The 26,502-nt window shown below is 39.3% G+C and overlaps 1 protein-coding gene across 2 annotated transcripts in view; it reads left to right on the top strand.

The window, feature by feature from the left end:
- Positions 1 to 26,502, top strand: part of PTPRG (protein tyrosine phosphatase receptor type G) — a 696,389-nt gene that overhangs the window by 390,522 nt on the left and 279,365 nt on the right. For both annotated transcript variants that reach the window (XM_028110376.2, XM_088021953.1), the window contains exon 3: positions 23,867 to 24,046. In XM_028110376.2, coding sequence (XP_027966177.1) covers positions 23,867 to 24,046 — 180 coding nt within the window. The remainder of the gene's footprint in view (positions 1 to 23,866; positions 24,047 to 26,502) is intronic.

Raw genomic sequence — 26,502 nt, 5'->3', positions numbered from 1 at the left:
TCTTATGGTTTGGGGTGCAATTGTAAATGGGATCGAATACTTAATTTCTCTCTCTTCTGTCTTGTTGTTGGTGTATAGGAATGCCACTGATTTCTGTGCCTTGATTTTATATCCTGCCACTTTACTGAATTCCTGTATGAGTTCTAGCAGTATTGGGGTGGAGTCTTTTGGGTTTTCCACATAAAGTATCATATCATCTGCAAAAAGTGAGAGTTTGACTTCTTCTTTGTCGATTTGGATGCCTTTTATTTCTTTTTGTTGTCTGATTGCTGTGGCTAGGACTTCTAATTCTGGGTTGAATAGCAATGGTGATAGTGGACATCCCTGCCGCGTTCCTGACCTTAGGGGGAAAGCACTCAGTTTTTCCCCCTTGAGAATGATATTTGCTGTAGGGTTTTCATACATGGCTTTTATGATATTGAGGTAGGTACCCTCTGTCCCTGTACTCTGCAGAGTTTTGATCAAGAAAGGATGCTGTACTTTGTCAAATGCTTTTTCTGCATCTATTGAGAGGATCGTATGCTTCTTGTTCTTTATTTTGTTAATGTATTGTATCACGTTGATTGATTTGCGGATGTTGAACCAACCCTGCAGCCCAGGGATAAATCCCACTTGGTCGTGGTGAATAATCCTTTTAATGTACTGTTGGATCCAATTGCCTAGTATTTTGGTGAGAATTTTTGCATCCATGTTCATCAAGGATATTGGTCTGTAATTCTCCTTTTCAATGGGGTCTTTGTTAATGGTGGTCTCATAAAACAAGTTTAGATGTTTTCCTTCAATTTCTATTTTTTGGAACAGTTTCAGGAGAATAGGTATTAATTCGTCTTTAAATGTTTGGTAGAATTCCCCTGGGAGGCCATCTGGCCCTGGGCTTTGGTTTGTTGGGAGATTTTTGATGACTGTTTCAGTTTCGTTTGTGGTTATAGGTCTGTTCAGGTTTTCTATTTCTTCCTGGTTCAGTTTTGGTAGTTGATACATCTGTAGGAATGCATCCATTTATTCCAGGTTATCTAATTTGCTGGGATATAGTTGCTCATAATATGTTCTTATATTTGTTTGTATTTCTTTGGTGTTGGTTGTGATCTCTCCTCTTTCATTCATGATTTTGTTGATTTGGGTCCTTTCTCTTTTCTTTTTGATAAGTCTGGCCAGGGGTTCATCAATCTTGTTAATTCTTTCAAAGAACCAGCTCCTAGTTTCGTTGATCTGTTCTACTGTTCTTTTGGTTTCTATTTCATTGATTTCTGCTCTCCTGCTGGGTTTAGGCTTTATTTGCTGTTTTTTTCTCTAGCTCCTTTAGGTGTAGGGTTAGGTTGTGTATTTGAGACCTTTCTTGTTTCTTGAGAAAGGTTTGTATTGCTGTATACTTTCTTCTTAGGACTGCCTTGGCTGCATCCCGAAGATTTTGAACTGTTGTGTTTTCATTTTCATTAGTTTCCATGAATTTTTTTAATTCTTCTTTAATTTCCTGGTTGACCCATTCATTCTTTAGTATGATGATCTTTAGCCTCCATGTATTTGAGTTCTTTCTAACTTTCCTCTTGTGATTTGAGTTCTAGTTTCAAAGCATTATGGTCTGAAAATATGCAGGGAATAATCCCAATCTTTTGGTAATGTTTGAGACATGATTTGTGAGCTACGATGTGATCTATTCTGGAGAATGTTCCATGGGCACTAGAGAAGAATGTGTATTCCGTTGCTTTGGGATGGAATGTTCTGAATATGTCTGTGAAGTCCATTTGGTCTAGTGTGTCATCTGAAGTCTTTATTTCCTTGTTGATCTTTTGCTTAGATGATCTGTGCATTTCAGTGAGGGGGATGTTAAAGTCCCCCACTAGTATTGTATTGTTGTCAATGTGTTTATTTGCTTTTGTTATTAACTGACTTACATAATTGGCTGCTCCCATGTTAGGGGCATAAATATTTACAATTGTTAGATCTTCTTGTTTGATAGACCCTTTAAGTAGGATATAGTGTCCTTCTTCATCTCTTATTACAGTCTTTGGTTTAAAATCTAATTTGTCTGATATAAGGATTGCCACCCCAGCTTTCTTTTGGTGTCCATTAGCATGGTAAATGGTTTTCCACCCCTTCACTTTCAATCTGGATGTTTCTTTGGGTCTATAATGAGTCCCTTGCATACAGCATATCGATGGGTCTTGTTTTTTAATCCAATCTGATAGCCTGTGTCTTTTGATTGGGGCATTTAGCCCATTTACATTCAGGGTAACTATTGAAAGGTATCAATTTAATGCCATTGTAGTGCCTGTAAGGTGACTGTTACTGTATATTGTCTGTGTTCCTTTCTGATCTATGTTGCTTTTAGGCTCTCTTTTTGCTTAGAGGACCCCTTTCAAGATTTCTTGTAGGGCTGGTTTCGTGTTTGCAAATTCCTTTAGTAGTTTTTCCTGGAAGCTTTTTATCGCTCCTATTTTCAGTGACAGCCTAGCTGGATATAGTATTCTTGGCTGCGTATTTTTCTTATTTAGTGCTCTGAATATATCATACCAGTCCTTGCTGGCCTGCCAGGTCTCTGTGGATATGTCTGTTGCCAATCTAATGTTTCTTTTTTTTTTTTTTTAAGATTTTATTTATTTATTTGACAGAGAGAGACACAGCGAGAGAGGGAATTCAAGCAGGGGGAGCGGGAGAGGGAGAAGCAGGCTCCCCGGTGAGCAGGGAGCCCAGTGCAGGGCTTGATACCGGGACCCTGGGATCATGATCTGAGGCGAAGGCAGACACTTAATGACTGAGCCACCCAGACGCCCCACCAATCCAATGTTTCTACCATTGTAGGTTACATATCTCTTCTCCCGAGCTGCTTTCAGGATTTTCTCTTTGTTTCTGAGACTCGTAAGTTTTACTATTAGATGTCGGGGTGTTGACCTATGTCTGTTGATTTTGAAAGGGGTTCTCTGTGCCTCCTGGATTTTGATGCCTGTTTCCTTCCCCAAATTAGGGAATTTCTCTGCTATAATCGGCTCCAATATACCTTCTGCCCCTCTCTCTCTTTCTTCTTTTTCTGGGATCCCATTTGTTCTAATGTTGTTTCGTCTTATGGTATCACTTATCTCTCTAATTCTGCCCCCGTGATACAGTAGTTGTTTCTCTCTCTTTTTCTCAGCTTCTTTATTTTCCATGATTTGGTCTTCTATATCACTGATTCTCTCTTCTGCCTCATTTATCCTAGCAGTTAGCACCCCATTTTTGATTGTACCTCATTAATAGCCTTTTTGCTTTTGACTTGGTTGGATTTTAGTTCTTTTATTTCTCCAGAAAGGGTTTCTCTAATAACTTCCATGCTTTTTTCAAGGCCAGCTAGTATCTTTAAAATCATGATTTTGAACGCTAGGTCTGACATCATACTAATGTCTTTATTGAATAGGTCCCTGGCAGTCCATACTATCTCTTGTTCTTTTTCTTGAGGTGTCTATTTTCTGTGTTGTCATTTTGTCCAGAGGAGAATGGATGAATGAGAGAACAAAATGCTAACAGGGTAAAAACGTCCCCAGAAAATATACTCTAAACAAATCAGAAAAGACCTGAAACCGGGGGAAAAGAAGGGGAAAGAAAGAAAAAAGGAAAAAAAAAAGAAAAAGATAAAGATAAAAACAAACAAAACAAAACAAAAAACAGAATATGATCACTTATGATCAGGTTGGTGCATAGATCAGTGCCACCCACTAGATTTTGGGTGTATTTTGGTATGTTAGAAGAAAAGTGCATCTCAAAATTTTAAAGAAAGAAAATCTTATATATGTACAAAAATAAGGGTTGATACGATCAAGGGATGGAATATGAGTGTAAAGATGAAAATTATAAAAAATTTTATAAAAGAAATTGATAAGAAGTTTTTGAAAAAAGAAAGAAGAGGATTTAAAAAAAAGGGAGAGAATGTGATCAGGCAGGAGAGTAGAACAAAGCCATACACTACAGATTTGCGGCATATTTTGATCTGTTAGAAAAAACTGTGTCTCAAAATTTTAAGGAGAGTACAACTTATATATACATGCCAAAAATAAGGGTAAGTACTATGAAGGGATAGAATATAACTCTAAAAATGAAAAATAGAAATGTTTTTTATTAAAGGATTGGTAAGATGTTGGTTGAAAAAGGGAAAAAGATTAAAAAAAGACTTAAAAAAATTAACTTTGAACAACTAAAGAATCATGGTAAAAAAGCCATGAATTCCATGTGCAGTATTCCCCTAGCGCTGGAGTTCTGCTGTTCTCATTGATGGGTAAACTTAGTCTTGTCTGATGGTTTTTGCTGATCTTCTGGGAGCAGGGCCTGTTGCCGTGGTTCCCAAATGTCTTTGCCAGAGGCGGAATTGCCCCGCCCTCGTCCTCTGGGCTAAGCAAGCTAATCGGGTTTGCTCTCGGGAACTTTTGTTCCCTGCAAGCTCTCGGTACAGCTTTGGAGGATGAGAGTGAAAATGGTGGCCTCCCAATCTCCGCTCGGAGGAGCTGAGAACTCGGGGCCCCGCTCCTCAGTGCGCCCCCAGAGAAAAGCAGTCACTCCCGTCTCCCCAGTCTCCGGCCGCACTGCGTGCTCACCCGGCCTGTGACTGTGACCGAGCGTTTCCATCTCTGTCACCCGACCCCGTGTGGAGTCTCCAAACCCAGCAGATCCCTGCGGTGCGCTCCCGCGCCGCTCCTCCTGGGGGAGGGAGGGGAGTCTCCCTGGCTCTGCCGCTTGTTGGGTCCCTGCTGGAGGAGCAGTGGCCCGACTGGGCCGCGGATCACAGTTTATGGCAACCCCGAGCTGAGAGCCCGCGCCTCGGCTCCGTCTCTGCAGCCGGCTTCCCTGCTCCATACCTGGGAGCTCTGCTGCACTCAGGCAGCCCCGGTCTTTCTGTGACCCTGAGGGTCCTGAGTCCACACTGTCCCACGAGGGTTCCACACCCCGCTTAGCCACTGGAGCAACGTCCCTCAGTGGAGCTGACTTCTAAAAGTTCCGATTTTGTGCTCCGCGGCTCTAGCACTTGCCAGCAGCGGCCGACGGAGGCCCCCTCCCCCACCGTCTATCCTCCCGAATATCACCTCGGATTCACTTCTCCGCACGTCCTACCTTCCAGAAAGTTGTCTCTTTTCTGTTCAGAGAGTTGTTGCTACTGTTTTCTTCGATCTCCTCTTGAATTCGTAGGTGTTCAGAATGGTTTGATCCCTATTCAGCTGAATTCCTGGGACCATTCGAAATCCAGGTCTTCTACTCCTCCGCCATCTTGCTCCACCCCCTACTATTGATTTTGATAGAGTTTGAACAGCCAGGGGAGTAGTTGGATTGATTTCTCTTAATGTCTACCAATTTGCTTCTCTTTAGAATCTTACCCAAAGAGAGGGGGGCAGCCCTAGTTTGACCTATTGTAAAGCAAATTCAGACTAAAATATTAAGTACATTACTTGAAGATTGCTCAGCATCACAGTGGTTTAGAGGTCTGTTCATATGACCCAGTAAGCATGGTTAAGAACCTACTGCTTAAAGAAATGTCTGTTTCTACTCAAATCCTTTCCCCCCCTATTTTTCTGCACTCGGTGTTTTTGGAGCACATTGGGAAGAATTTTTAATGCTAATAAATGAAAACAAACTCTCTTACCTCGATACCCAAAGGGTCCTGATTCCCCTGTAAAGAGTGGTCCTACGGTTGAGTAGTAAGGGTACAAAGAGCATGAAAGCTGATTAGAGTATGTTTCGTCCTCTTTGCCCAGCATCTTCTGAATATGATTATTTTATATTGAGGCTTTGTCCGTGTTAGCGGTTTTATCTGCAAGGAAAGGACTTGTAATTTGCTAATTAGAGATCTTCTTTTTCACAACCGGGATCCTGCTGTTTTGGAAATCACTAAGCATTTTCTCTGGGGTGTGAGCTCCTAAACTAAAAAAATTCCAGCAAAGTTCATCAGTATGGTTGACAGGTATCGACTTTTACTTGCTTAGGTGCGGCTATCGTTCTCGAACCCAGAGGGGAAATGTATGGTCTGTCTCCTGCTTAGTCACAAGGTATGGGTCCTTACTTCAGTTTCGTTTTAATCCTATTTCTGCATCTTGCCAAATAGGATTCTTCGTTGTATTATCTAAACAGTGTTTGGTTTCTTCTCTTTTCTTTGAAGAGTCCCAGATATAGGAATCCCAGCATATAACTGTAAAACTGTGCTTTGTTTTCTTAATTTCATAGGTAGTATACCTCATGGTATTGATACTTAATCAACTCATAGAAGAATTACAGAACCGATACCAACGGCCACACCTCAAGCAAAGTTTTTTCTTTTCATCGAAATATAGTTATTTACTGTGATGCCTCACCACTGTTTTCTTTAAAGTGGGTTAATATTGTTTTAAAACATTGTTAAACCTTTTATTCCTTAAATAAGGAAGATACTCTCAATAAAAAAGGATGTGTGATTTTAATTAGTTGTATATGTAATTTTTCCCATCAGTTTTTTCCTTCCATCTTAATTCTGCAATGTTTGTGGTATTTAGTATGGTAATTATGGGACCTTCAGTCCTGTGAATGGCTGGCTTTAGACAACTAATAGTCCTTGCTTACTCGCTTCATTTACCTGTAGCTGTCTACTTAGCTTTGTGCTCCAACTAGAAACACATGATGTTATTGAAAATGTTAATACATTTGATGTTGATAAATATTTTATTTGCTGATCTTGAGGTACCAAGGTCAAGGCTACCAGTAGGCTATTCTCCCCAATCTATGGCCTTAACTGAGATATTCAGTCCTTTTTTGGAGCAGCTTTTTGGCTCTAGCCATGCAACCCAAGCTGCAATTGACCTCCAGATTCGGTTTACATCAGAACTGCCCAGAAGTGTCTACCCATTAAAATATTACTACAGCAGGATATTTAAAGGGTGAGGGGAGTCTCTGGAGCCAAGTGAATGTGTTTGAATACTGGTTCCACTTTTTGCTCAATGGTGCGATCTAAATACCAAACAAAGTAACCTTTTTATAGGCATAATATCTTCATCCATAAAATGGGAATAGTATTGCCAGGAACGAATAAAATAATCTAGGGCCTTTGGTCCATTGTTAGTGACCTGCAAATATTAAGCTACATGTAAAGAATGGGTGTGAAGAGGGGAGGTTAAAAGCTGCTTTTACTAGGGATGTGGTCTTGGACCACTGTGACCCTCATGTGCATCATCTGTATGATAGGGATAATAGTGAAGTTTACAACTTCTGATGGATTTGAGGATTAGGTGATATTCTTGTAAAGAACTTTGCACAATGTTTGGAAACAGTACTCAGTGTCCTATCTTAGGACTGGTGGTGGCTGTTTTCATTGTTTTCAAAACACAGTTTCTTTGACCTCCACTCTTGAAGGTGCTGATTTGAAGGCTGAGGTATGGGGATTTTATTTTTCTTGAACTTCAGTGCATCAAGCCCAGCATTTGTCTTTGGTTCAGCATTTGGGAGCACTGTTCCTATCATTCCCACGGCCGTCAGTGGGCTGCCACATCTTGCCACTTAAATCCTGAGATGAAGTTGTAGTGCACTTACCATTTAAAATTGTTGGTATTTTTCTATAGGATACTGTTTTTTTTATGGTGACTGCAACTTTCTTGCTGTCAATATAGTTAGCTCGCATCTGTAACTCTCAGAATTACATTTGTTTATTCTTCATCAATAATCAATTTCATTCCTAAAATATAATAGTGATTCTTAAGATTTATGAAATTCCCCATCAGACATTTTCTTTTGATCACACATTTTTGACAGAATGAAAAACAAGAGAGCCTACCATTTCTGTGCTTTTCCTGATTGGCTCTTTTTAATATTCCCCTTATATGCCCTATTTATGTCCTGCAATCTTTATTGATCCTAAATGGCTGCACTGCCAGATGTGGGTAACAAGGGCGAGGAAATTCAACTGTGTCCTGCCCTCAGATGTTCTAATGTTCTGCAAGGGAGGTTCCTGTTTTAAGCTGTGTTGTGTGTTGAAAACATTACTAGATTTTCAGGAACAACCAATATGGGTATCTGGATCTCAGAGAGAACCTTGACAGAGTATCTCTTGATATTCTCAGAGTTGAGATGGAGAAATGAGGATTCATAATAGATTGAAGAACTCTTCCCAGGGAATTTTGGATAATGTACCACTGTAATGATGGAAAGTTTTATCTTTGGCTCTGGACTTTTGAGTATTTTTATTAACAACTTGGTGGAAGGATGGATTTATTAAATTTGCAAATGGCATGCTGGCGGGAGGCACAGCCCTGAGATTAGATGACAAAATCAGGATCTCCCCAGCTCCTGAGAGGCGGGAATGATGGATGGAAATTAAATACGATATAGAAGAGAAGCAACAGGTAGTGCGCCCGTATGGAAAAATTGTACAGACTGTTTTTCAAATCACAACTTCAAGACTCGCAATAGCCACTGCAAATAACGGTGAGGAACATAATGACTTGTCAATAATATTGGCTCTTTTTATAGTTTTCTCATTTTAAGGTTAAAATAGAATATCTGCTTTAATAAGGATCTGACTTAACAATCATAGTGAAAAGATTCAAGGATTCTTTTTGCCCACATAATTGCATAGTACTTTCTTTTCTCAACCTTGTTTTCTATTATTGTCTACTCCTCCAGGAAGCCTTTTTAGACATTTTTATCCCTATCATACCTAGTGCATGAAATTTTAGTAACATCAGTAAACATAGACTGTGTATGTGATTATGGATTCGATGTGTATCTATGCTTTAAAGCTAAATAGAGTAACATTTTGCCCCCAAGAACAAACTTTTTTTCACCCAATATCACCCCTGTTCAGAGTACATAATATATAAGACCTCAGGAGTTCCAGAGTCCATTGAGAATATTCGGAGGTCTAGATCTCAGAAGTGTATGTGTCCAAATTTTTTTAAATAAGTTTTTTTGTTTTTGTTGTCAATTACAGAAGTACTACATGTATTCTTTTTTTTGTTTTAAGATTTTATTTATTTGACACAGAGGGACACAGTGAGAGAGGGAACACAAGCAGGGGGAGTGGGAGAGGGAGAAGCAGGCTTCCCACCGAGCAGGGAGCCTGATGTGGGGCTCGATCCCAGGACCTTGGGAACATGACCTGAGTGGATGGCAGGCGCTTAAGGACTGAGCCATCCAATCGCCCCTACTACATGTATTCTAAAAATAAATATCTTCCTAGATCATAAAGAAGTAAGAAGTGAAAAGTGTCCCATCCCTTTTCCTCTTCATTTACTAGTGTTAGGGTTTCTTAAATATGGTTCTGAAGGCATTTTATGTACATACAATAAACATATATATATATATATGGTCTTTTCATTTTTAAAAGAAAATCAGTAACATGATTATAATGTATAGCAGTTTTTTCACCAAAAAAAAAAAAAAGTCATTTGGGGGATACCTGGCTGGCTTAGTTGGTAGATCTTGCAACTCCTGATCTCTGGGGTCCTGAGTTCTTTTGGTGTAGAGTTTACCTTAAAAAAAAAAAAAAAGTAACTTGCAGGGTTTACCATGTTAGCTTAAAGAGCTCTCTATCTCTTCTTTGTTTTCTCCCATTCCATACTATTCATTGCAGTTGATTTCCCCTAGTTTGGTTAACTAGCCCTTTGGTGATGGATGTTTATCGTGTTTCCAGTCTTGGATATTACGAACAATGCTGCCATGAGGAACCTTAACCCTGTACAAAGGCAAATATATCTGTAGAAATCACACTAGTGTCAAAGGAGTGCACATTGGCTATTTTAATTGTTACTGCCAAATTTTCTTTGAGAAAGATTGTATCAGTCATTCAATAGCCATAAATGAAAGTGCTTATTTGTATACATCCTTGCTTACAGTGTGTAATCAAACATCTTGATGTTTACTAATTTAGTAGGTGAAAGAATGCATATCTAAAATTTTAATTTGTATTTGTCATTATTAATGAGGCACAGCAACTTTTCCTACATTAAGGGTCCATTTGTATTTCCTTTTTTGGAACTATTGGTTCATAGCCTTTTCCCATTTTTATATGGGTTTTGTGGCTACTGATTTCTAGAATCTCAGTGCTCTAAAGAACATATATACTAAAGAATTTTCCCTTTTGTGGTATGAATTGCAGACGTTTTTGATGATTATTCATCTTTTGATGTTTCTTATGTGCTTTCTGGAATCAGAAAATTAAATATTTGTTTAACATATTTGATTTCATCAGTCTTTTCTGACTTTGGGATTATACATGATATGTAGAAATGTTTTTCCTATTACAGATTTCCCCACAACTGGTTCTTGTGCTTTTTCTACTTTATTTTAAGTGTTTAAACCTTGGATCCATTTGGAATTTATCCTAGAGTAAGATTATCTGCTTTTGAACCATGGAATAGTATTAAGTAATGGCTGTAGTTTCCTTAACAAGTCTCCATTGATTTTTTTTATGTTCCAGTAAAACTTTATTTAGAAAAATAACCGGTGGGCCAGATTTGGCCTGCATGTCATACTTTGCAAACGCTTGTAGTGTATAGGTTAGTCCCATAGATCTGGAATTGACTCTTTGATCTGCCACTTACTATGTGAGGGTAAGTTTCCTCTCCTGAGCCTTAATTTCTTTATCTGTGAAAGGGGGGAGACTAGCACCTATCTTGACACAAGTTGTTGAAAGGATTAAGGAAGATAAAAATGTCAAAACTTGTCATCACAATGCCTGGCATACATTTTAAACTTTAAGATATTACATTAAAATGTTATTTAACTTGACAGCTGAGGTTTTGGTGAATGCCTCAACCCAGTGGTAGCCCTTTTAAACAGATATTTATTATTGAGTATCTTCTGTGGACATTATGAACAAAATAGACAAGGATCTGACATCATGGAGCTTATTTTCTCATGGACTGCTTACAAGGAAGAGAAGTGAACAAGGTTAGGGAAATGGAATGTGGATGGGAGTGCTCTTTCAGATGGCTAGGTTCAAGAAGACTCCTCTGACTAGGGCAAGTGGAGTTGTTGATGTTCTTCTTGTCACCGTCACTTCTGCTAAATCCCTCCAATTTTCCGTCTAGATCCCCTTTATGGGAAGTTACTTACACTTCTACATTTCTTGAAATAGAGAAAAGTACAAGTTACAGTGAACTGTTCGCAGTGCAACAGAGACACAGGCGCCGTCATGTTGTTTTGGCTTTACCTCATAAATGTGTCGCTTTATGTCTAGACATTCCCCCAGATAGCGTTTAATAGTTAATACATTTAGAGCATACATTCCTCCTTTGATAGTTGCCACAGGAAGCGTGTTAATCATCCTGTCTGCACCCTCTGAAGTGCCTCCCAATCCCACACACACCCCTCCACACCAGGCCCCTCAGCTGTTGAGTGAGTGCCTCATAAAACTGTTTTTAATTTCTTGTTCTTTTCCTCTCAGCCCTTATGTTGGTGGATTGTTACATAGACTGTGAGCCCTCCCAAACACCAAACTTTGGGAATTTTCCCTCTTTCTCCTCGTGATTGGGATTTCTCCTGAGCATGTGGAGCGTGATGCTGGCATTAGAGAGTCATGGCGAGAAAAAGGACCCCCGAGCCTTGTCTGAGCCAGACCTCAACTGTCGCTTTTGTCTCCTTGGTGGGATGTGGCTGCGACCCCGGGGGGTCTTCCCTACCTACTGATTGTACTGTGGCTTGTGTCTGAGGCAGAAGCCTTGGTGAGAGGCAGCTGTTCCAGTGAAGGCTTTCAGGGATTCTTACCCCTGACCCCTCCTTTACCAAGAGTAAGAATTTACAGCAAGGGACTTCAGAGTTTGTCCCTTTTCCTGTTGTCTAAATGAGATCTTTAAACCCTCTCCTACAAGGAAAAGGGATAGCTAGAGACTCAGGAAGGAAGGGGGATCAGGAAATGTTATCCTTCTTTGTAGTCCATCCAGCATGCATTTCTGATTTTTATCTTTATAATTGGACATTTTCGTCTTAGGGATGAATGTAGAAAAAGCATTGAATAATTTAATTGTTGGTCTTTTTGAACAAATACTCTGATTATATCTTGTATTTTTCAGTGACAAATAGCAGAAAGCCTACTCAAGCTGTTGTAAACACAAAAGCATATAAAACTGAAAAGTCTAGAGGTGAAATTTAAGTTTCAGGAATGGTTTGATCAGTCTTGCTTCCTCCCTCCCTTCCTCTCTCCTCCCCTCCCTCTCTCTACTCCTCTCCCTTCCCTTCCCTTCCCCAACCCTCCCCCTCATCTCCCTCTCCCTCCCTTCCTTCCTTTTTTTCCTCTGGCCTTTATACTTGTCAGTTTTGGCCTCTGGTTGATTGCAGTTCAGCTCACTCGCTTCCTCTTGTTCATTCACATTCTAGGAGGAGGGTAGGTTTTCCCTCAGGCTCTGAGCAGAAGTCTGGAGTTTTGTTTTTGTTTATTTCCATTATGTATATTTAATATCTTTATTAAAAGTCAAAATGATACAAATTAGCCATATATAAGCAATTTCAGATTTATGAAATAAAAATGAAACATCATAGGATTTCCCTAATTTCTGAAAATTTATAACTAAGCAAATCATAATTCAAATATTTATTTTAATGTAACCCAAATATTACAACAATTCATAAAATAACATATAGATTTCATTAGTTTAATATTCTTCCTCTAAATACTAAGGTCAAACTATTTTTAACATTAAAATTTTTTTAAATTTTATTTTATTATGTTATGTTAATCACCATACATCATTAATTTTTGATATAGTGTTCCATGATTCATTGTTTTGCATATAACACCCAGTGCTCCAATCAGTATGTGCCGTCTTTAATACCCATCACCAGGCTAACCCATCCCCCCACCCCCCTCCCCTCTAGAACCCTCAGTTTGTTTCTCAAAATCCATAGTCTCTCATGGTTCGTCTCCCCCTCCGATTCCCGCCCGCCTTCAATTTCCCCTTCCTACTATCTTCTTCTTTTTTTTTTTAACATATAATGTATTATTTGTTTCAGAAGTACAGGTCTGTGATTCAACAGTCTTACACAATTCACAGCGCTCACCATAGCACATACCCTCCCCAATGTGTTATCACCCAGCCACCCCATCCCTCCCACCCCCCATCACTCCAGCAGCCCTCAGTTTGTTTCCTGAGATTAAGAATTCCTCATATCAGTGAGATCATTTGATACGTGTCTTTCTCTGATTGACTTATTTTGCTTAGCATAATACCCTCTAGTTCTGTCCACGTCATTGCAAATGGAAAGATTTTGTGTTTTTTGATGGCTGCGTAATATTCCATTGTGTATATATACAACATCTTCTTTACCCATTCATCTGTCAAGGGACATCTTGGCTCTTTTCCACAGTTTGGCTATTGTGGACATTGCTGCTATAAACATCAGGGTGCACGGACCCCTTCGGATCACTACATTTGTATCTTTGGGGTAAATACCCGGTAGTGCAATTACTGGGTTGTAGGGTAGCTCTATTTTCAACTTTTTGAGGAACCTCCATACTGTTTTCCAGAGTGGTTGCACCAGCTTGCATTTCCACCAACAGTGTAGGAGGGTTTCCCTTTCTCCGCATCCCCGCCAACATCTGTCATTTCCTGACTTGTTAATTTTAGCCATTCTGACTGGTGTGAGGTGCTATCTCATTGAGGTTTTGATTTGGATTTCCCTGATGTGCAGGATATAAAATCAATGCACAGAAGTCAGTGGCATTCCTATACACCAACACGACAGAAGAAAGAGAAATTAAGGAGTCGATCCCATTTACAATTGCACCCCAAACCATAAGATACCTAGGAAGAAATCTAACCAAAGAGGCAAAGGATCTGTACTCAGAAAACTATAAAATACTCATGAAAGAAATGGAGGAAGACACAAAGAAATGGAAAAACGTTCCATGCACATGGATTGGAAGAACAAATATTGTGAAGATGTCAATGCTACCTAGAGCAGTCTACACATTCAGTGTAATCCCTATCAAAATACCATCCGCTTTTTTCAAAGCAATGGAACAAATAATCCTAAAATTTGTATGGAACCAGAAAAGACCCCGAATAGCCAGAAGAATGTTGAAAAAGAAAAGCAAAGCCGGTGGTATCACAATTCTGGACTTCAAGCTCTATTACAAAGCTGTCATCATTAAGACAGTATGGTACTGTCACAAAAACAGACACATAGATCAATGGAACAGAATAGAGGGCCCAGAAATGGACCCTCAACTCTAGGGTCAACTAATCTTCGACAAAGCAGGAGAGAATGTCCAATGGAAAAAAGACAGTCCCTTCAACAAATGGTGTTGGGAAAATTGGACAGCCACACGCAGAAGAATGAAACTGGACCATTTCCTTACACCACACACAAAAATAGACTCCAAATGGTTGAAAGACCTCAACGTGAGACAGGAGTCCATCAGAATCCTCAAGGAGAACACAGGCAGCAACCTCTTCGACCTAAGCCACAGCAACTTCTTCCTGGAGTCTTGTTTTGAGTCATACCAACCTAAAACATTCCCTCTGATCAGGGAAATCCCATGTGCTAATTGGCTTAGTCCTGGATTAACACCCTTTCCCAAGCCAATTACTTTTTAAGGAGGATGAAATTAAACTGAGGATCAAATACCAATCAGACATTATTTCCAGAGCCAGAAACAGGGTCAGGCTTTCCAGAATTTAGGGTTTGAATGTAGTTTCCAGAAGAAAGTATACATAATCATATTTATTGAACAGATACTGTGTGCCAAGTACTGTGGGACATGCTTTATATGTAGTAACTTATTTAATACTCATCACATCTCTGTGGTATTTATTCAGTGAGGAATGTATTCAGTGAGAGTGAATGTTGGCTAGGCTATTAACAAATATTTTATATGCCTAGTTCTTTCTTCCAGGTGTTACAGAAAGCGTTCTTGTGAATTTAGAACTCTTATAAATTTTAGCGATAACCTGATACAATCTTCTATTTTGTGTGTGAGGAAATTGAATCATTGTAAGACTTGACCGCTGCCACATCCAAGTCTGCCTTCCAGAGTTGAGACTGGAATGAAAAGAGCAATTTTGTGGCAGGACTGTCACCACCTACCTCTCTGGTGCTCTTGACGGGCATTGCTAACTGATCTGGTCTTTACTGATAAGTCATCATACAGTCATTTGGAGTTAACATGTCAGTTAAAACTTATCGGCCATCTTTGATCTAGAACTCAGAAGGCTAGTTTCCTTACCCAGCGCTCTTTCCACTATGCCACCTGGCCATTTTCGTCCTTGGATGTTTATATTAAATTTTGTGGAAGGCAGTCAGAATTCTAAAAGAGTAGATCTTTGTCACATGAAGAGTGTTGATTGCTTGAAGACATAGTTGATCTGAAGGTTGAAAACTTCAGGTCTGGAGCAAACTTACATATAGCTTATAAACACTTGAGATGTTTGGTGATTTGTTGTTGTTGTAGTAGTTAATAGCTCAGATGCTTTTTTAACCAATTCCTTGTTGTATCTACAAGAAGCAAAAATGAAGTTGGCCCAACTTTAAACAATATTTGTTAGATTTTGAGTGAATAAATTCATCTCAGTTATTAGTAGGAATTTTGACTGCATGTTTGGATGAGGGTAGATTCCATATGAAAGATACAACTTTTTATATCCCAGGTACATCTAGACATGCATCAGTACAGACTTTGTCTTTGAAGGACCAGAATCCTCTAGTCTGTGAATTGCATGCCTGCATAGTGCCTGCTTTACTGCTGTCACATAATCATGCAGACATCACTAATCAATCACCCAATCCTTTTGAGCCTCTACTCAGCCTCAGATCTGTGGCTCAGAACTCCCAGGTAGTCATTACTGGCATCCTTACTCTATGCAATACCCTCATTTTTTTTAAGACTTTATTTATTTATTAGACAGGGAGAGGGAGAGAGAGAGAGTGGGAGTACACAAGCAGAGGGAGCAGCAGAAGGAGAAGGAAAAGTAGGCTCCCAGCTGAGCAAAGAGCCCAGTGACAGCTCAATCCCAGGACCCTTGGATTGTGACCTGAGCCGAAGGCAGAGGCTTAACTGACTGAGCCACCCAGATGCCCTGCCATACTCTCATTATTAAGGACAATATCATAGGCTCCGGGGAGATCTTCAGCATCAGGATTAGAATCAGGGACCTTCAATTTAGAGATTGTGCTGTTCTCTAGTTTTAACATCTAGTCCTAAGATAGAGATCCTGTGGAATTAAATGAATAATAGTTGGTATTAAAAAAAGTGTAAAGTAGTTCCCATGTCTGGTGTTACTGTCTGATAGTATTTCTGGTGTTATGGTTAGTTATTGATAATACCTTAAAAACACACCATTGATGTGAAATGGAGGAATGAAGTTTTTATACCTAAAATTTAAAAATAAAAAATTTGCCCAACTCTTTTATTACCGGGAAGGAAAATTTACATTTTCTTAACTGGTTTAAAAATTAGAATATTCCTATGAATAACGTTGAAACACTTCATAATTATGCATGTGTAAAAAATGAAAACACTGGAGATCAGCAATGTGAATGCTTTCTAGCACTTTTTCCTTTTTTTAATATATACGGCAGTAAATGCATAAAAGGTAATTAAGTTCCTGGTAGTGGAGAATGCAAAAGAATCGCAAGCTAAATCCCATAAAGCTTTTTAATTAAAACATGGAACAGTTTTAAGATGTGTTTTAGATTTGGGAGAAAAAGCATTAGTTATAATATTAGGTAAAAAAATGAATACTAATATTTTTGAATTGTTGCTGTTGGTTAAAAGTAGACAACAAGATGCAGGGTAATAAGCCTGGATTCAGGTAATACTTTTAATATAAGTTCCTCGAGGGAGGCATTAATAAGCATATTTGACTAGAAACAGCACATAACATGTATTATCAGTTTTGTTTTTAATTAGATTTAGACAGAATTCATTATTTTTAATGGCTTTTCATTAGTGAACAGAAACCGTTATTTGGATGTATTATGGTAAAATAAATTCAAGTTGTATGCTTATTTTCTGCAAAGAATCTCTTAGGTATTTAAAGAAATCATTGTTTGGAACATAAATCCTAGATAGATATTTGAAATTCCTCACTTTTAGATAAATGTATGATTTATATGCTCTAAAAGTAGCAATTTTATCTCTTTCTCAAGTCAGGTGTTAATAATGAACTATAACTAAATAAGATTGTTTACTTCAGTTGTTTAAAAGTCTTATTGATATATTTGTATCTCTTCATATTGGGCTTTTCAAATAATATTGCTGGAAGTTGGGGTCAAAATTAGATTTTCCTCTCAGATTTTTATTTGAATTTTCTTCGAACACGATAACATACTTTTGGTCCAAAATTTATGTATGTCCACCAAATTCTTTGGATTAAATCTGCCTTAAAGAGACACCGAATTTAAAGTGGGATCTCAGACGTGAGCCCAGATTTATAGTATTTGCTGTTATTTTCATGTGGGGAATTCTGTCTGCCTTAAATAGGCCAGTTGGACTTAAACTCCAGTTGTGTGATTTTTTCACTTTACTGTAGAAACATGTCTTCCTGATGCTAGTCTACTGAATTGTAGCATCTCAAAATGAGAAAAATACAGTGACTTGTTAATGGTACACCAGGGAGGTAGAAGTAGGGTTCTTTCAATGCACAAGTGAGCTGTAAATTAAGCTAATGATGTTCTTCTTTAACTATAGTTTTTAAAGGTGAATTTCTCCAACTTTATAATGTTTTTATATAATGTTAAATAATGAAATATCACCCACAGGCTTGCTGTGTTTTCTTCAAGTCAGTCTCTCTCTTCCTTTGGTTTTACTCAGTGGAAATTCATGCAAAGAGCTTAGGACAGCAATCCCAGCATTATATATAAACCAATGCCCATCACCTTTATCTGTTAGGCCATAGATCTGCCCCCAAATATATAACAGTACATCCAATAAAATCTGGATATTTATATGACTTCTGAGCAGTTTCATACATATTTCTTCATCTTGTCGGAGTAATCACTGGAAAATGACCCCATAGACAAAGAACAACCAGGAAATAAACATGGGTGTATTACTATTAACTGACTCAACTTCATTCAGAGCTCATGAGTTTTCCCACTCATTTCCATGTTTGGTTCTGCTACTTAATCTAGAATACCACCATGCAGTTTTGTTTTGTTTGTTTGTTTTTGACCACTCCTTAGTCTTCTTTGTTCTGTGACAAATTTTCAGTCTTTCCTGGTTGTTCATGACCTTGACATTTTTGAGGATTATCAGCCAGGTGTTTCATAGAATGTTCTTCAGTTTGGGTTTGTTTGATGTTTTCCTCATGATTAGACAGAGGCTATGAATTTTTAGAAAGAACCCCACAGAGGTGATGTACCCTTTTTACCACATCTATTAAGATGTGCATGATGGTCTGTGGCATCACAGGTGATGGTAACCTTCACCACCTGGTTAAGGTGGGATTACCAGGCTTCTCCACTGGGACATTGCTCTTTTTCCCTTGGCCTTTTCTGTTCTTTGAAAGCTATTGGAACTAAATCCAGCTGGTGCTGGGATTACGCTCCTCTTCCCGGAGGATCAACCGTACTTTTGACTCTCGTCCTCCAAAATGGGAAGCACCAGAGCCCCATACACCTCTTAGCATTTCAAGGAGTGACTCCCCTGAAATGTCACCTTCAAAGTCCTGCCCCTGGGGAGGTGAGGCCCCCCCCATTTGTGTATCACAAAATACTTGCATCCACCTGCCTTAGCCCTTAGCCCCTGATTGGACTGCATATTGGTTTCCTCCATTAGATAGTCAAGTTCTTGAGGGCCTATGACCTGTTTTTATGACACAATAGCAGTGGCAGTAGGAGCACCCACCATTTACCAAGTTTTCGTTGTCGGGCCCTTCTTTTTTCAAGATTTTATTTATTTATTTATTTGAGAGAGAAAGAGAGAACAGAGGGAGAGGGAGCAGACTCCCTGCTGAGCAGAGAACCTGACGTCGGGCTCCATCCCAGGACCCCAAGATCATGACCTGAGCTGAAGGCAGATGCTTAACCAACTGAACCACCCAGGGGCCCCATTGTTGGGCACTTCTTAAAGTACTTTCCATTGCTTATCTCATGTAATCCTCAAAACTACCCTTTGATGTGACACCACTAATTTTTCCCATTGTACAGATGAGCAGACTGAGGCTCCAGCAGCTTCAGTTGTCCAGGGAACCCCAGGGGAACTGTGGCAGCTCCACCTGCTGGCACCCATTTCATAGCCCTGTGCCTGGTACTGAGCAGGTGTCAATTCCATACTTAAATGTCTACAGTGATAAACGGATTAACAAGACTGCTTTTGCTCTTTAACTGACCTTCTTTCAATAGAGAACTCTGTTAAAGCATCGAAAAAATAAGAGAGCCTTAAAAATAATCATGCTTCACTAGAGGCGTTAAAAGCGAAGTTCTGTCACATTCCTTTCTTTAAAAAACTGTAATTGGTGGGCTTGTTAAATTTGCACACAGATTCCTTCATGCACATCATACACCTGGAGCTATTTTACCTTCTCCATATTCAGACTAATTTAACATATTAGTGATGAAAGGAAGGAGGTTGACATCCTGACTCTTGAGACCAAGGGAGTCAGGAAGACTAGTAAGAAGTCAGCAGATAAAAGTATAAAATTAAATCCAAAATAGCACTGTAGTGTCATTAGAAGACACAACTATGCAACTCTTTAATCTCGTCTTGTAATTTATGTATTTGTGCCTAAAAATAAGTACTAGCAGCGCCCTGTAGGTAGGGCCCTGCTCTAGGTATAAGAATAATGCTGAACAACACAGAGAAGGAAGCTATTCTCAGAGCGTCATGAACTAATGAGGAAGACAGACATTAAATTAAGGAATAGACGCCAAATTACATTAGTGATAGGACGTCCCAAGAAACACAGGCGCCCATTGCCGGGATGGTACACGACCCTTGTGTATGCCTCATGGAAACCCTCCATGACAAGGGTGTGTTTACGATGACATCAAACCTTTAGCCAAGAATTTTAAATGCATTCGTGGAATTCATTAAAAAGAAAGTATTGTTTCATCACAGGTTGAGTGAGATTCCACTGCCACTGTTAGATTCTCTTGCAGCAAATATGTTGGCAGTGTGTCTCCATTAAGATCTCGTTGCCACAAGACTCTCAACAGGTGAATGGCAGATTACTTTTGGCAGCCCAACTGCCCTGTGGTTTCTGCCCTCCCGCTCCGCCCTGCCCTCTTTGAGAAGGTAGCCTTGTATAGTAGGTCGCCATGTCAGAGTTGGGGAGCTGTTGAAAATGGGTCCGGCTGCCAACTGCACATATCCTGCTCATTCTAAGAAAGAGTCAGTAAGGGGAAACTGAAGTGCAAATGACTTTTCCTTCTTATTTAGATGGGTTATGTCATACCTGAGGGTAGAAGGCTTCTTGCTGATTGGTTTTCTTCCCAAAACTAGGTTTAAGTTAACCATGGCCTTTATTTAGTGTCATATTTTTTACTTAAAAGCGTTTATTCAAACTTCTGAAAAACAAAGCATTCAATACTGTGAGATTGTACAGCTGCAAATGATTAATGATATAATTCTCAGCGCTTTATAAGTGTCCTAACACTGAAGAGATTTATACAGCGTGAAATGACGATGGTGCTTCGATGTGAGAATAGGTAATCAATACCTCGAAGCTTGGAAAAGTGTTCTATTTCCTCCACTAATGACATAGGGGTTTTTGCAAGGCAAGGGTGTTTGGAGCATGAAGCACTCCAAAGAAAAATTAATTTAAAATCTGAAGTGGAAGATCAGTTTCAATTAAAATTGCACTTGAATGTACATTGGGTAGAACTGTGAAAGCAAGCATGTAGTCGGCTTAAGTCTTCAGATTGTTACCAGTGAATAAATTAATCCCACTGGTATGAACCCTGGTTATCTTGTTACAGAGTGCTAAATTGTATTTCACCCATATCTAGAGGGTTTTGAGAAATAATATGAATGGAAAGTGCTTTTCAGAGGTTGTAGAGTACTTTTCTTTATTAGTAGGATAATTATAAGGAGTCTGTGTTTTTACAAATGACAGCTTGCATTCTTATTTCTTTGGAGTCATACATATTTGGATTTATTTTACTGTGCATTTTTTTTCCCATCGAGTATAATTTTATCGTACTAGGGACTTTCTAAAAGTCATTACACACACACACACACACACACACACACGCACGCACGCACGATATTAAAACACTAGTTACCAGGGGCGCCTTGGTGGCTCAGTTGGTTAAGCATCTGCCTTCAGCTCAGGGCATGATCCCAGGGTCCTGGGATCGAGCCCAGCCCTGGGGCTCTCTACTCAACAGGGAGCCTGTGTCTCCCTTTCCCTTTGCCTGTGGCTCCCCCTGCTTGTGTGCTCTCTCTCTCTCTGTGTCAAATGAATAAATAAAATATTGGGATGCCTGGGTGGCTCAGTCGGTTAATCATCTGCCTTCAGGTCAAGTCATAATCCCGGGGTCCTGGGATCAAGTCCTGCATTGGGCTTCTAGCTCAGCGGGGAGCCTGCTTCTCCCTCTGCTTCTGCCGCTCCCCCAGTTCATGCACTCATTCTCTCTCTCTCTGACAAATAAATAAATAAATCTTTAAAAATAAATAATAAATAAATAAATAAATAAATAAATAAATCTTTTAAAAAATAAGGTAAAACATTAGTTTCCATAATTTGAACTTAGAAGCTCATGAGATACATCAACAATCACTTTATCTGGAAGAAAATTTAAAAAATGGACAGGAAAATTGGAGCCGTTCCTTATGTCCCCTTTCGCCTCCTTTTTTCCTTCAAATGTAATGATGCAAGATGAAAATAAAGTTTGGCTAGAGTATATGCAAATGCACACTCTGTTCCTTTATGACTCATCAGAGTCTTAGGGAATTTGACCAAGAGGTGAAGAAACATGAGTGAAAAGCCCTTGATGTTTCTTCTTTTAGCAAGAAGTCTTAAATGGTGATGTTAACTTTTTCTAGAAAGCCTTATGACACTTGTAAATGATTTTGAAAAGTGCCCTGAGGTTGCTAAACCTTTGCCAAGCGGTGAGCATGTTCTTTCTGATAGTCTCTTTTATCCTACTGTTTGGGATGAGAATTAGGGAAGATGACCCAGGCCAAGTTATTTGCCAGATAGCAAGAATATGCACCATTTTCAGGGGGTCGCATTAATTGCTCTTGTAGCCTTGAAGCTTCCGTTATTGAGACTGAAAAGATGTTCTGTGATTGTCTCTTTTTTCATGGGACCATTGTTTACACCACCTGTGAATTGTAGAGGCTTAGGGGGTTGGGGACATTCATGGCCTGTGTGAACATGGCAGTGGGTTGGGCACAGGTGTGTGGGCTTTTATTCAGCAGTAGGGAGACTCTGTGTCTCTGCTCCTCCATCACACAAGGCTAGGTATAGAGTGAGGTACGAAAATACTGATTGTTGGTGGTTTGGTCTCTTCAGATCACTTTGGCCATTCATCCTCTTCTGTCTGATATGTGAAGAAGTTTAAAGCTATAAATCTTAGGAATCCATGTATATGTACGTATACATATGTATACACATTACTGAACCTAAAACCTAAAAATTGTAACGTTTAGACTTATTTCATACCTAATTCTTAGAAAGAGATTTATGTTAATCTTTCTGGCGAAGGATGTTTCCTTTCAATGGGCCCTTCTGCTTTTTGTCATGTCAAGAAGGTTCAAGGCTGGGTGCAGAAAAATCTCAGAGCTTGTTATCAACTTAATAGACGTCCCCCCAGATTATTTCATTTCCAAGTAGTGCAGACAGGCGGTGCAGTATGTTCTCTCTGCCTGTGCCTGCTTGGTACCCAGGAGGATTCTGCACTGTTGCATTCTCTCTTAATCTTGCAGCATATATGCCCCCAAAGCCTGTATTTATATGAGAGCTGCGTTCAATCTGCAGTTACCTTTATACCTCCATCTCCTTTGCCTGGGAGGGATTGAGAAGGAGAGGTGAGTGCCTGAACACGCAAATTTACAAATTCTGGCCCAACTGAAAAATCTTCCACAATTAACCAAAGGAAAACCCTGCGTCATTGACCCATTATTTGTAATGACTCTCATCCTGTATTATGGTGCCTTTAATTTTTTTCTTTTTCCAGTTCACAGACTCCTAGGAGCTAATAAGAAAGTTAGGTTTGGGGCACCCAGGTGGCTCAGTTGGTTAAGCAACTGCCTTCGGCTCAGGTCATGATCCTGGAGTCCTGGGATCGAGTCCCACATCGGGCTCCCTGCTCAGCAGGGAGTCTGCTTCTCCCTCTGACCCTCTTCCCTCTCGTGCTCTCTCTCAAATAAATAAATAAAACCTTTAAAAAAAAAAAAAAGAAAGTTAGGTTTGGTATACCATTGGTAATAGCAAAACATGCCGAACAGAGGAAGGTGTTTTCTTGTGAATAAATGCTTTGCTTATTTTGGAAGACTTACTTAGGATTTTTTTAAATGTTTTATTTATTTATTCATGAGAGTCAGAGAGAGAGAGGCAGAGGCAGAGGGAGAAGCAGGCTCCCCACTGAGCAGGGAGCCCGATGCGGGACTCAATCCCAGGACTCTGGGATCATGACCTGAGCCGAAGGCAGACGCTTAACCATCTGAGCCACTCAGGCGCCCATTACTTAGGATTTTTTAAAAATAAGAACAACTCTGACAGCCCTTCTGCTCAGCTTCCTTAATCTGATTACAGATAAAGTAGCAAATGTTTGATTACAAATCAAGAAACAAAACTATCTTAAGGAACATGTCTTTTCTCCAGTCTTATTACCCTATCAAGCAAATGGTTTGGATTCATAGTTTTCAACGGACTGACATCTTTGGAGTCGAACGTGGGGGGAAATGTACCTTTAGAGATACAGCGGTTGGCTTCCTACGTCCTGTTCATTCCATCACCAACCCTTGGGGCATGAAGATTGAAGTATTGTTTTCTTTTAACAGGTGCCTATGGTCCTGAGCACTGGGTCACGTCTAGTGTCAGCTGCAGGGGCCGTCACCAGTCTCCCATAGACATTTTAGACCAGCATGCACAGGTCGGCGAAGAGTACCAGGAGCTGCAGCTGGATGGCTTCGACAGTGAGTCTTCTAACAAAACCTGGATGAAAAACACAGGGAAAACAGGTAGACTGTGATTTTTTTACTAGTCAACAAATAATCAATGTGGAATATTTTTGGCTATCTCTAGTATTTGCCTTACCCATGATTTGTCCCTTAAGTAGTGCATGTTGTTCTGATGAACATACAGCTGAGTGAGAACTTTGGAATCAGCTAAATTGCTTCAAGAACCAGCCACTTGCTCCCCTAGCTGTGTGATTTGGGGCAAATTACTTAACCACTCTGTGCCTCAGGTTTTAGAAATGCAATAAAGATGCATAATAAAATAATATCAGCCTTATAGGGTTGTAAGGATTTAGTGAATCCATATATGTAAAATGTATATAGAATGGACTTTCAGAAATCTGCCCTACCCATTATGGTGGCCACTAGCCCCATGGCTATTTAAATTTAACTATTAAGTCAGTAAGTAAGTAAGATTAAAGTTCACTCCCTCAGTTGTAATAGCCACATATCTTTTTTTGCTTTCCCCCCCGACTTTGTTAGGTTGTCTACGTGCAGTGTTTGAAAGCAGAGGATACACATTCAGATCTTTGTGGAGTTTTTTGGGGGGGAAGTTCACTTGACTTTTATTTAACATTAAATAAGTTTAATATATACAATGTGATGATTTCATATATGTTTATATTGCCAAGTGGTTATCATAATTAGGTTAGTTAACACTCCCATCACTTCACATCCTCAGTTCCCTCCCTCCCTCCCTCCTTCCCCTCCTTCCTTCCTTTGTTTCTTTTGATGAGAATATTTAAGACATACTTCCTTAGCAGTTTTGAAGAATAAGGGATTGTTGACTACAGTCCCCATGATCTACATCCCCAGAACTTACTTCTCTTAAAATGGCCCTTTATATCCTTTGATCACATCTTCCCATTTACTGCATCTTCAGCCCCTGGCAACCACCATTCTACTCTTTGTTTCTATAATTCCAGCTTTTTTAGATCCCATATATGAGAACATAGAGTGTTTGTCTTTGTCTGACTTACTTGAGTATAATGCCCTTAGGTCCATCCATGTTGGCACAAATGGCACAGGATGTCTTTCTTTTTTATGGCTGAATAATATTCCAATATATATTTTCTTTGTCTGGTTATCAGTTGATGGGCACTCAGGTTGTTTCTGTGTCTCAGCTATTATGAATAATGCTACAGTGAACATGGGGGTGCAGATATCTCTTCAAGGTAGTAATTTCATTTCCTTTGCATACATACCCAGAAGTAGAATTGTGGGATCATATGGTAGTTGTATTTTTGGTATTTTGAGGAGCTGCCATACTCTTTCCTATAGGAGCTGTACCAATTTCCTTTCCCAGCAACAGTGTACAAGGGTACCCTTTTCTCCACGGCCTCACCAATACTTTTTATTTCTTGTCTTCTTGATAATAGCCATGCTCACAGGTGTGAGGTGGTATCTCATTGTGGTTTTGATTTGCATTTTCCTGATGCTTAGTGACGTTGAGCACTTTCCATGTACCTATTGGCCATTTGTGTGTCTTTGGAAAAATGCCTATGGTCTTTTGCCAACTTCTAAGCAGGGTTATTTAGGGTTTTTTTCTTGTTGTTGTTGTTGTTTGGGGTTTTTTTTTGGATTTTATAATGGGTTTTTGTTGTTTTATGCTACTACGTTACATGAGTTCTTTACATATTTTGGTTATTAAAATCTTTATCACATGTATAGTTTGCAATTTTTTTTTCCTATTCAGTAGATTGCTTTTTCATTTTTTAAATTGTTTCTTTTGCTGTGGGGAAAGAAGCTTTTTAGTTCAATGTGGTCTCACTTGTTTGATTTTGCTTGTGTTGCTTGTGCTTTTGGTGTTCTGTCCAAAAAATCATCGCTAAGACCCTTGTCTAGGAGATTTTACCCCATGTTTTCTTCTAGGAGTTTTGTGGTTTCAGGTCATACATTTAAGTCTTTAATTCATTTCAAATTAATTTTTGTGAGTGATGTAAGGTAGGAATCCAACTTCGTTCCTTTGCACATGAATATTTAATTTTCCCAGCAGCATTTATTAAAGAGACAGACGATTCTTTCCCATTGAGTGTTCTTGGCTCTCATGTCAAATATTAGTTGATTGTATATTGTATATGTGTGGGTTTATTTCTGGGCTCTAGATTCTGTTCACTGGTCTGTGTCTGTTGTTATGCCAGTATTACACTGTTTTGGTTACTATAGCTTCGTAGCATAGTTTGAAATGCCTCCAGCTTCATTTTTCTTTCTCAGGATTCTTTTGGCTATTCAGGGTCTTTTGTGGTTCTATAGGAATTTTAGGATTGTTTTTACTGTTTCTGTGAAAAACGCCATTAGAATTTTGATAGGAATTACATTAAATTTGTAGATCATGGGTAGTATTGTACTAGCCGCATTTCAAATGCTCCGTAGCCACAAAGGGCCAGCAGTTACCATAGTGAGGTAGCCAGACAGAGTACGTTCTATCATTGCAAAAAGTTCTGTTGGACAGTTCTGCG

Source organism: Eumetopias jubatus, unplaced genomic scaffold, assembly GCF_037043125.1.
Source record: "Eumetopias jubatus isolate StellerSeaLion01/CBP00866 unplaced genomic scaffold, mEumJub1_p1.0 scaffold_1, whole genome shotgun sequence".
Lineage (NCBI taxonomy): Eukaryota > Metazoa > Chordata > Mammalia > Carnivora > Otariidae > Eumetopias > Eumetopias jubatus.
This window is presented reverse-complemented; position numbering and strand designations above follow the sequence as displayed.